At 38.7% G+C, this 12,131-nt stretch overlaps 2 protein-coding genes across 3 annotated transcripts in view; one reads left to right on the top strand and one right to left on the bottom strand.

Moving 5' to 3' along the window:
* LOC119742985 (protein unc-79 homolog) overlaps window positions 1–6,350 on the bottom strand; it is a 58,377-nt gene extending 52,027 nt beyond the window's left edge. The window contains exons 1-7 of the mRNA XM_038219281.1: window positions 6,338–6,350; window positions 4,324–4,423; window positions 3,755–3,875; window positions 2,934–3,097; window positions 1,942–2,112; window positions 525–614; window positions 273–328 (exon numbers count right to left, since the gene is read on the bottom strand). Coding sequence (XP_038075209.1) covers window positions 273–328; window positions 525–614; window positions 1,942–2,112; window positions 2,934–3,097; window positions 3,755–3,875; window positions 4,324–4,345 — 624 coding nt within the window. The 5' untranslated portion in view covers window positions 4,346–4,423; window positions 6,338–6,350. The remainder of the gene's footprint in view (window positions 1–272; window positions 329–524; window positions 615–1,941; window positions 2,113–2,933; window positions 3,098–3,754; window positions 3,876–4,323; window positions 4,424–6,337) is intronic.
* Window positions 6,351–8,902: 2,552 nt separating this feature from the next.
* The window catches only part of LOC119743029 (fasciculation and elongation protein zeta-2-like), a 44,269-nt gene continuing 41,040 nt past the window's right edge, over window positions 8,903–12,131 (top strand). Inside the window, exon 1 of one of the 2 annotated variants that reach the window (XM_038219343.1) lies at window positions 8,903–9,308. In XM_038219343.1, the coding sequence (XP_038075271.1) occupies window positions 8,995–9,308 (314 nt within the window). In that variant the 5' untranslated portion in view covers window positions 8,903–8,994. The remainder of the gene's footprint in view (window positions 9,309–12,131) is intronic. The other variant, XM_038219344.1, reaches the window with a different exon arrangement.

The raw sequence follows: 12,131 nt of genomic DNA, 5'->3' as shown, positions 1-12,131 counted from the left end.
TGTAACATCCATTCCTTTATTTATTCATTGATTGTTTATTTAAATGATGCAAAGACCTTTTTGTCAATTCCTTTGTTCAAGGGGCGCTGGTCAGAAGCCACACACCTGTATATGCCATGTAGCAAGGGATCACGCCCAAAGTCACGATGCTAGCAATATGGGAGAACCGCCAACTGGATAGCTCAGAGGTCGCAGGTTCAAACCCCGCTCCATTCAATTTCTTTGTTCGACTTTAAAATACTACATATAATTATAAATCGCATTGCACTTACTTTAAATATGTCTTTCTTGTACGTCATAATACATTCCATGAGCTGAGCATGGTGAGCTGCAAATAAAGAAAGTTAAACAATAATAACACGCAATTTCCATAATCTGACTATATCTGTGTTCCAAAACTTCAGGAATTTTAGAAGATCGTAAATAATAAAATAAAAAATCTACTGCTTGGAAAGCTTTAAGTCCATGCAAATGCATTCTTTTGCAGAATAAAAAAAAAAAAGTGTGACTCATTTGTCTCCCACCTTTGTTCTTGCAGTGCTGCAGAACCAGCATGATGACAGCAGATACTGACATTTCTGCATATGTGTCTCCCTCAATGGACTGAACTTCAGCTGCAAACAGAAAATGGGAGCAAGGATATTTGAGGAAACACGACAATCAGAGAAAACCATCCAATATTTTTTGGGATCTCATTCTTAAGTTCGTATCGCACGCTGTAGTCAAGTCTGTTTCGGTATCCCTCAAAATAAATAAAAAGGACCCCATTAGGCCAAAAAAAAAAGGCTCCGGTTTCTGGTATGCGCACGCGTCGCCGTAGCCATGCGCATCGGCAAAATGAAATTTTTTTTTTTCAATGAAAGATGATGTCTCAAAACCGCCAAACTCACTGGTTTAACTGGAATTCTGCTGCTGCACAATTTTGACGTGTTTTTAGATGGGGTTATGATCGAGAATAAGCTTAATGTAGCCTCTCTGAACTCCCATATATTTGCACTAAGTTTAGTCGGGCACCATTTGCAGTCATCAGTCGACATTTGAAGCAAAAAAGTCAGGTAAAAAAAAAAAAAAAGCCGCGTCGCCGCACCACTTTTTGGACAAGCTCCATACCAGAAACCGGAGACTTTTTTTTTTTGGCCTTATAACAGAAATATAAATTCTTGAATTTATATCTTCTCTCAGAAGTCTTACAGGATGAACGTTACTTTTCTTTTTGAAACGTTCCTCTTGCAGGGGAAAAACTACTTCTAGTCAAGTAAAATCTTTAAGCTGCAGTCAAGTAGTATTGAACCTGAAAATCAAGCTCTGCTTCAAACCATACTCATGCCACATTATTGTAATGTGTAGGGAAGTCAAGTTGGTGCAGTTTTCCTTTTCTCACCTTCCGACTCTGTGACCCAGGCTCGAATCCCACCCAAGCTGACACTGGGGTATTCAGTCCCTACCTGTTTCCAAGGGGTTTCTCCTGGGATACCATTCCAAATTAACCTTAACTCCCTAGGCCTTTTTGCTAGGATGCAACTTCAATCCTGCAAAATCCTTCAATTAGCCTCATGGAAAAACAGCATATATAGCCTGAATCCTGCAAATTCCTCCATTATTTCTTGAATATGGTCCATGGAGGGTTGACCACTGCCTGGATCCCGCAAAATCCTGCGGCAGTGACTGTCAATATTTAGAGGCTTGGCCAGTGACATCCTGGAGCAGTACGGAGGATTTCAAGCATAATCCAGGCCCATATTTATGCATGGCTGAGCAAAAACAACACAAAGTTCTGCCAAAGACCTTGACAAAGTGCATCCTACGAGATCAGTAAGGCACTTTTGCCATGTAACCTCAATCCTCACAATTCCTCCACTTTGGCAAAGAAGATTTTGAAGGAATCAGGGCGGTTGGGGTTAATGACTGGAATATTACTGATTCAGAAACAAAACTGCTTACACAGACATATTGGGAGTAAGGTGGTGCAGAGCAGATCCACCGTTTCTTTCTGCAGGGCCGTGGGGAATATCGCCAGCGTAGAGGCAACGGTGTGGGGGATGGTGTCCACGATCTCAGGCTCCAGGAACCACAGGATGCAGCCGAATAACTGCTGAATGGCCTGGCCAAGATCTGTCAATGACATGTATATGAACAAATCTTTAACACAATTCAATTTTGGGTTAGTTCATAAGAAATAGCCTGATAATCAAAAATTAAGAAATGAGGCAGTTTGCCACATGAACATCCTCCGTGAATGTGTGAAAGTTGTGAGTTTATACTGTGTGCATGTTAAACAAACAAAATGTAGTGTTTTATTGTTTTGAAAAATGTTCAGAATACATACAACACTATGCAGGATAAAATGATTTTGAGCAGGTTTTGAAGACTAATTCCAACAATAAATGACAAACATAAAAGAATTCTTCACTTTTGACATTTATTTTTTGACTTTCATTATTTTTTTTTTTTTTAATCAAAGTGGACAATTTTATTCTTTTCAAAACCGCATTGTTTATTTGCTTGACTTGTCCCAGATCTGTATTCTTTAATCATTCATGCGGAAATGAGTCTCGGTTGAAGTGCTACATTGTTTTTTTTAAAGAGTAGAAAATACCTCTAAACCAAGAATCCTATTTTAAAGATACGTTCCCTGTGCTATTTTTGAGTTTCAAATCGAATATAGATTTGTTTAGTTATACAATTAGAATTATTTCTGCATCAAATTCAAATTATTGGCTACCATACAATAATTCAGCTCTCACAGGGTGGGCTCATTTGTGTGCAAAATGAAAGCCCTTTTTTTAAGAGAGTTGCAGACGCCAACAATCAAAATACAGTAGTTTTTTGGTTAAAACAAACCATCCAGATTGAAAATTTGTGAGGAGAAACAAATACCATTTTTTTAAGAGCACGGTGTATGCAATGTTAAAAAAAAGAACCTCTTTTAATACCTGATTGGCCATACTGTACACTGGGTACAATCTCAATAAGGCTATCTAGGGTCTCATACAGGCAGAGATAGTCCAGGCTTGGGTAGTGAGGCAAGCGGGGATTCAGTCGCCTCCTGGCAGATTGCTTCAGGTCCCCAAGGTCAGCTGGCGCCTCTTTCAAGATGCTACAAAAACAAATCACACATTTAAAGTTTGGATGGAAGTCCAAACTAAAGAGTTGTTATCCAGCTAATTCCAAGTTTCTCACAAACTAATTTGAGAGACATCCAGGGAGCAGACATTTTCACTGAATGAGTGTGATCGTAAAAAGGTACTGTAATTAGATAGAATGGAATTTTACCGGTGAACACTAGGCGCGGTCTGGTAAGTTTGAAAACAAAATCATTGGAAACGCATCAGAGAGCATATCCATTGTTTAGGCAGAGCCATACGAAACCCGTATTTATTGATTGAGTATCTCTGTTTTGGGCCTTCTAGTTTCATTTGTTTGAAATAAAAATTAAAAAAAACAGATATGGAAATTGCCATACAGATAGCCATACAAAATTTCAAGCTCTTCGAGCAGTCCCAACTCCCAACTATAGTTGGAGCAATCCCAACTATGGTTGGGACATCCCAACTACAGTTGGGACATTCCCAAGCTATAGATGAGGCACTCCCAACTACAGTTGGGGCAGTCCCAACTAAAGTTGGGATATTCCCCAAGTATAGTTGAGCAGTCCCAACTATAACTGATACGATCTCGTTTGGCTACATTCATGTAGTAGTCCTTTCCTTACTTTCAGACAACTACTTCATCCTACCTGTGTATTGGAACATACCTTCTGAGTGTGTGTATGAAGTACCTCAGAGTATTGGCAATGTCTGTCCCTGTTGGCAAGGGGGCAATGTTGTGCAGGATCCGATTCTGGTAATCCGTCAGGTTACGGATTTTAGCCGAGACTGTCATTGAATATAAACAAAAACCGGTACAGTGTGATTATAATGCCAAGTAGGAAATATCCACACCTAGGACAGACATTACTGAATAAATTAAGCCTAAGCTATGTTTGTCACAAGAAACAATTTTAAGGTCCACGAAAATTGCAGTCTCCAAGAATAGGACAGGTATTCCTTAACTCTGTGTAAGATTTTTGCAGAATTTCCGTAAAAGGTTTCAAAATGTATCGTTTCTTTGGTCTGTTTATAAAGCTGGGAGTGCATGTACTTGCTTCTAAACTGCCTGTGAGAATTGCTTCTTGCAAAAAAGCTTATAGAATTAGAAACCAGTTTATACTTTTTTGGGGCATACCCAATGCAAAGAAATTCAATTTAAAAAAATGATAATTAAGAAATAAAGATGGATAATGCAATTTCTACCGGAAATGTATTATTTAACAACATAACTTACACTGCTCTGACTTGGTAGACATTTTGGAGTCTCATAGAATGAACAGCACTGTAATGAGTCTGATTCAACGGTGCATGCTGAGAGACTACATCAACCACACCTGTGACATGATGTATACCGAGGGAAATTATACATTAATAAAAATACTGCAAACATTTGAAGAAGTGTTTTACCACTTCAGGCCTACAAAATCCATTATACATTGTATTTTATATACGTCTCTAATGCTGCTGATTTTATTCAATTATGAATAGGATGCTTGGTTTGATTCAAATCAGAGGTCATATTATGAGGTCAGTTTTTTTCCCCGTAAACAATTCAGTGAACATTACTATAAAATAATTATAAAGTTTCATTGTGGTTGACCTTCAAAGATATAGGGATTACTGTGTCTTAACGGTGCATAATTTAATTACAGCTGAGCGCGAACATCCTGGAATTATGAATGAAATCATTAGGGAGACGATATCAAATGGTAGGGAATCCTGCGAAATTGGGGTTTCCAAATCGTATCAGCAACTGTGTAAAAATGGGTGCAAGTTTCACCTTGTTACTAACAGATCATTCAAATCCAAAAATTATATCAATTTTCATCTAATAAAGAATGTACTTTTCAATTAATTTTCCTGTTTCTAACCAAAAAGACAGTTAAATACGTCAATTGTAGTGTTGAAGTTGGCATAACTTCGGAGCGCATTTGCTGATTGGCAATGCCATCTTGAAGAATGACATGAATAACGTCTTTTGATACTGAAAATTTCGGCTCGGTATTCCTGCCTTTTAACTAATGACCTGTATAATGTGGTCATTTCTACAGAAAAAAAGTGGCAGCTTTCACATGATACCAAATTCGACGCAGAGATGTTGATAGGGAAATCGCTGACGAATTTGGAAAAAGCAATACAAAACCGGGTAATTTCTTCCAATTTTCCCCTGACAAAGTGTTAAATTTCTTTTATACAAATTTTTTGACACCATCTGAAACCATTATAAATTTTAAAAATGGACTCTTTTTTGTCAAGAATTACATTTGAAAGTTGCAAAAGACCTTTCTTAAAGAATCGCCATGGTAAATAATCGACATTGCACCCAAACTTTTACGTTGTCGCCATTTTCTTGCGTAGCGACAATCAGAATGATATAGTCTTGCACCATAATATGTTTATAGTGTAACTTAGGTTACTATTGGTCCATTGCTAGATTTAATACTAGTCTGGCATGCGGGAACAGCGATTGCACGTATGTAGGCCTATGTTCCGTGTTGTCACGTTGTGTGAAGCGGGATTGGAACTGTATTTTGCCTCTATCTCATGGCAGGCCGTCTTGGGCACTGTCTGGTCGTATCGCGGTGTGGGCACGGACATGGTTCTGACATCTTACGGTGATCCGGAAAAAATATTATAACTGCTTTTGTAAAGAGAAATAAAATTACAAATTTAAAAGCTGATTCAAAAATCAAATTATTGTTTATTTAATAAGCATTCCAATGATATTAAACTTTTGATAGGTTTGGAAAATTTAGAGTTATAAAAATAGTAGGCTAGTATTAGTAATGGCCCTATTTTTGACACTAAAAATTTTAAATGACCATGACACTGACATGACTGACACGACGGAATGTTTTCACTGAATTTTGCCATTTAAATTGTAAATGTAATATCTCCAAAACGCAAGCTCATATAAATGAAAATGATTTACACTTTATTCATTTTGTTGTGTGAGTCTCTTTCCAATGATACCAAAATTGTCCGTGTGTTGTGACAAAAACTCCAAAAAGGTGCCGGACTCCCTACAATTGGAAACAGTCTCACACTCACAGAATGAAACTCGAAATGATTGAACTGTCCGAGAAATGGGCAACAACACTAAATGCACAATATGCACAATATGCATCTTAAAAACTCACACTAATTTAGCTAAATCATCAAACGAACGATTTAAGTATTCTCCTTACAAACTGTGAGTAAATGAAGCAGTCAAAATTGGCTAAAGGTTCACACATTTTTGTACTCACTCTTTTCTTCGTAGTCGTACGGCCATCCCCTCATTATTATTATTTTTCACTGACCTAGATTTGACAGGTCAGTCTCGTTCAAAATAAAAAATAAAGTATTGATTGCACGGTCCTGATTGTATGCGATTCGATGTACTTTTTAGAAAAGAATAATATCTTAATGTTAAAATCAATATTAAAATTTTATTTTTTAAAAGAGTGAACAATATATAGGGTATTTTTTTCTAATCATAATGTCTAAGTAGTGTCGAAAATTTCTGCGCTATTTTGCGCGCGCGGCGCACATTATCATCGCTTCGCTCGTAGTCGTACCCGGGCCGGGCGGGGGGTGCGAGCGAAAGTTATCGCTGCATTTTAAATTCACGTCCCGCGTGGTCGCCGGTCTTGTTGTAGACCTACATGACCTAAGGGCATGCAGTTCAGAAAAATCAATGTTAAAAAAGTCGATCTTTTTTTCCGAAATTGTTTTGACCCACCTACCCACCCCAAATTTCGATTTTTAAATGCTGATTGACTATTCAATATATCCTATACACTGAAGAACAAAGTATGCTTCAAAAAATAATGATGCAGATATTTTACATGTAGTCAATGCCCTAAACTAGCTCACGAGTTTGCAATGGCTTTTTTTTCAGGCTTCCAGCATGCAACTTGGTAGTTGAAACAGATGGAAATTGCCAAGCACACAAAACTTTACACAATGTTTTTAGTTTTCTCAGACACTATAATTTAAAAAAAAAGAGAGCCTTATTTCGGCTTTGTTATGATTAGCCTTTGCCGTGTCCAATGACAGACATGACAGACGATCTCGAAGAGGCCGCTGGGTATTTTTGTCCCTTCTTCTTGTAGTATTTTTTCTATTACTTTAATTGAAAACTGATATTCGATTTTCACTTATTTGCTTTGACCCACCCACGCACAATTTCGAAAACGATCGAAATGTTTTAACATTGACTATTCAGTCTGAATATGGCCGGCCCCTAAAAGAATGCTCGTTTGGTGCATGCAATGTTTTAGTTCATCCGTGAGGACGGCTTTTCCACAGACAGATAGCTCTCGTTGTAGTCTGAGTAAATTACTCTTTGAACGGAGACTGCTGGGCCAGCGTCCATGAATTTGACTGCAAATTTATGTCCAGCTTGGCTGGCTTTGTTGTTAGTTCTATAGCATTACTTGTATTAGAGCCATCGAAGACGACAACAACTTTATGGTTAAATTTGGTATCAAAGCCTTGCGACCCCGAACACAAAATAAAATGGGAAAGAGTAATATATGCGGACAAAGACAGATTAGCCTACTTATTTGCATAATTATAGCCTGTCAATGAGCAATTACTGATGTATCGCACGGGTACCGGGTAGGCCAACTTGTACAAACACAGTATACGCGTGAACCATAATGGCATGGAGGAAGGAAAACACATACTTAGGGAACTAGCATACCAAACGTGAACTGCCTATTGTGCGCGTTGTATTATAAAATCAGTCAGTTGGAACGGTAATAATTAATTTAAACATTTTACATACATATTCTTAATTTGTTTAAAAAAATTAAAGCATGTAAACAATTACACTTATCCAAAAATATTCAAGTCCCTTTTCTGGGTCACGGTGCACAACTTACATTGAGTACCATTATAGGCCTATACTCAGTTCTCAAGTTAAACCACACATTACCAATGATGGTAATAATCACGCCCGTGCTAGCCGTAAAAAAATATGGTTACGCCCCGTAACCATTTTTTTTCCTTCACCATATTGTCGGTCCGTTATTTCACTATTCAACACTATTTGGTACCAATTGAATTGGTATATACACCATTCACTATAATAGTGGTTACCAAACCACCATAAATTCCGTCCGCTCATTCGGTACCATACAATGGATAACCTTTCAGTTCAAAACCAATGGTCACCATTATGAAGTCATACAAGTAAGTCTACGTACCATTCTGGACTTTTTGAAAAGCACACAGTGCTCCGAGTCTAGTGGTTACCATTCAATATTGACAACCATCAGAAATGGCGCATCGGCTTGGGCACCAATAATTTTGGTAGATACATTATTAGCATCATAATCTTTATCGTTATCATCTTTCTTGGTATTTTCGTTGTGTCTTCATCGTCACCTTCGTTTTTCTTTTCGTTTTCAAATAAAACATGCAAAGTGAATATTCATAAGGAGAAAAAAAAATCTAATTTGTTGGAGATCAAGAGTTTATTTTGGTCCTATATGAATGGAGCAATACAGCGTCGATGGCGGCATGGAAGACGGAATATAGAGCTGTACTGTAGCAATTAATTGAACCCTTCCGTCGACTTGTTCGACCCCTCCTAGTTTCTCCCTATCAACAGATATTATCGACGCCTTGTAGTATATAAGTATTAAAAATGTACAAATCCTGGTTGCGCGCTGGCGATGGGGCGCCGCCCCCCCCCCCCGGCCCCCGTACCTACCCGACCCCTAACTCCACCCCTCCACATTATTTTTTTACATCGTGCATTTATTATTGCGATCCACTGGTATTCGTCATGTCACAGGACGTACGCAGTCGCATAATGAATTGAAATGGGACCAGTGAACCAAGCCCATGCTCAAATCTACCGTGCAAAAGACGAAAACACGATATTTGCAGCTAGTGCAGGCGAGTCGAGAAAATGGCAGCTCCGCTTGCGTTTTTCGACGATCAAGGCGATCCACACACCCCAAGCACAGAAGAATATCCGGAATTTATCGAGTATAGGGGACCCTCTGCAGACGACATAAATTCCAATGGAAATGCCTTCCCGGTGTTGTCGATAAAAGAGGAAATATGCCCGGACAATTTCAATGAACGAACCATGTCGATTGAGGATTTGGTCAACAACTTTGACGACAAACTCGCCGTGTGCTTCAGGAATTATAACCTGAACACGGAAAGAATTGCACCCGTCAAAATTCTCACACAGGAGGAGGTTATGAAAAATTGCAAGTGAGTATGCCTTGGTATATGCGGCATATCGGCAGGTATCTTACATAATTTACATTTTGCTTTAGTTTATGTTACGTTTAAAGCACCGAATACCGTAGACGGTTATGACACTTGACAGATCCCATGCAAACAATTGCAGTCTAGGCCTATGCAGATGATCATTATGATGATCATGATGTGCATGCCCTTGCATTTAATTATATACCGGTAGGCCTCCTGTGGGAAAGAATGTTGTATCTTGACGCCACTTTTTTATCATATATTATCTCAGTGAAGGTCAGTCATTACAAAAATGTTGAAAAGACATGAATCTGGGACTGAGAAACATTTCCAAAATGTTACTTGTTAGAAAATACTTTGAAAATGCACTGAACTCTCCATAGACTTGTAGTTGTACACAATCAAAAAGTGGCGTCTGGAATCCTGGTAATACATTCTTTCCTTTGTATTAGCTGCACCAGTTTTCTTAAAACGCTAATTGCCTAGACCGTTTCCCGGCCCCCCACCCTCCCCCCCCCCCAAAAAAATATGGGGACCGGTAGCTAGCTCACATTTAAACCCATTGATTGGGTCACCTCTGTGCGCGCATCATGATTATTTATTTTTGAATCTTTGCTTAGCTTTGTGCATGGATGGTGAAAACACACGATTATCAAGAAATGGGGACAGGGAACCAGACTAGCTAATTGCCATAGGAATCAAAGACGACCTCCATATATCCGCCGCCTTCAATTTTGGATGGAAGTCAAGTTTTGTTCAACATTGCATTTTAGTTGTTTCAACCATTGAACCAATGCCATATCAATGTGGATAGATATCAAAACAGGGCGAAGTCCTGAAGAAAAAAAATACCAAAAAAATATAAACTAAATTTTTGAATAATGAAAGTTATTGTGGTCTACACATATTGATGCTTAAAATTATAAGTTTGTCATCAATACATCATCCACATTACACATTAATAAACCCTCCTGCTGTTTAAAGGTCACAAATTGTCAAAATGTCCAAGACTCCACTCCCCATGGCTTACTACTTTTAACAAACCAATGGGTCACTTGACCAATATTGACCCATGTAACAGCATGGCTCAGAATGGAGGTTTTCATAGGAGGGTTTTAATTAATTAATGTAAATCTAGTATTCCTCATATCATTAGGCCCCCCCCCCAAAAGTTCTGCTTCCGGTTTCCCTACCTACCCTATTCTGACAGGCCCTACCCGAATTTTTTTTTTAATTGGAAAAATGAGAAAATAACACCCAAAACCATCAATTTTTACCTTTTACCCGTGACATGCTTGACTACATGCAGAAGCCTCCATGTGATTGTACACAAAAAAAATGCACAAAAAAAAAAATTACCTACCTACCCTATTTTCAAATGCCATGTAATCGGAAGCAGAACTATTTTTTTGCCTTATTATCATTCCCCATCCCTGTCAGTTGATGTATCATAAGATTTAAACATTAATCGTTGACAGCAAAATGAATTTCTCTATCATCAAAAGTAAATTGACCATTTCTCATAAATCCATTCTCAGTAGATATCCATCAAAGCCAATCTGTCAAAAGTCCGAAGGCCTAATCGTTGACAGAAAAGAAAAGAATTGTCACTTTACATCATCTATTCCTTTCCTTGTTCCTCATCTTCATCAAGTTTTATTTTTCAAATAGTCATCTCTAGTTGTCATGGACAGGAAAAAAGTCAAGCTAAAGAAGTCCCTCCAAGATACATTTATCAAGACCTTATTAACCCTTAGAACCACCTCAACTCCATCAAAATCCATCCCCCATTTTGGTGGATTTTGGGGGACTTGGTCTAGGAGGCCTGGCGTGACTAAATATTGATGGAGTATGATGGACTTGGGCCTAATGGCCTGAAGCAGTGCTAGGGGTATCTGATTGATTTTGCCTAGCTTCCTGTACTGCTATTGTGATAAAAGCCATGTGTAGCAAGTCCATGAATGTCAACCAGTGCGTCAGTGGTGGATTCCATGTCATGTACAGTTTTGTATTGGAAACACAGTGATTGATGGATTTTGATGGACTTGATCCAGTTCCTAGTGAAAGATGGTAGGGAGATAGGGTTAATTAAAGTGTAGTAAGAGGGCAATTGTTTTGTAGCGCTTGGGTAGGCATGAGCAAACCTTTGTGTATTCATTGTTAACAAATTAAATAACAAAGAATCGGGCCTACATGTGAGACACCCACAAAAGGTCTATACCAGTATTAATCAAACAGTTATCACCACACACACACACAGTGATGTTTTTGTATGCGTCACCAATAGTGCCATTCTTCATCGTGTTCCTCTCCCATCCCATCATGCCCTGTGTGCCCGAAGTGATGTCTGTTGACCTTTAAGCCACTACCATTCAAACTGGATTATCAATGCCCTGCGAGTGAGTGTCCGTCTTGCACTGTACTACAGCCGCCAGTCATAGGACACGGACCTTTTTTTCCAATATCTATGCTGGTCCACCGACCGACGGACCGAGATCAGTGTATGGTTTGTGCAGTGCCAAGGGGCAACATTGTTGTGATGAAAGGGAACCGTACGTAGGAGAATTATGAAGGAGGAAAAAAGGAGTTTGGGTGAATGGGTTGCGAATGGTATGAATATATGAAGGGTGACCAGAGATACAAGATTGCATTGTTGGAGAATGGTCGCTTGAATTCTCTTAATCAAGACGTTCCTCAGGGCATCGAAATAAGAGGCCACTATGGAAGGTTGAAATCAGAGTGTTATATACACATGTATGATGAAAATGCCATACGTGTAATGTCAATATAAATTAACCCTCCTGCTTTTTGAACAGTCACAGA

The sequence above is a fragment of the Patiria miniata genome, unplaced genomic scaffold (genome assembly GCF_015706575.1).
Source record: "Patiria miniata isolate m_02_andy unplaced genomic scaffold, ASM1570657v1 HiC_scaffold_6, whole genome shotgun sequence".
Lineage (NCBI taxonomy): Eukaryota > Metazoa > Echinodermata > Asteroidea > Valvatida > Asterinidae > Patiria > Patiria miniata.
Note: the sequence above shows the minus strand (reverse complement) of the source record. Positions and strands in the feature narration are given on the sequence as shown.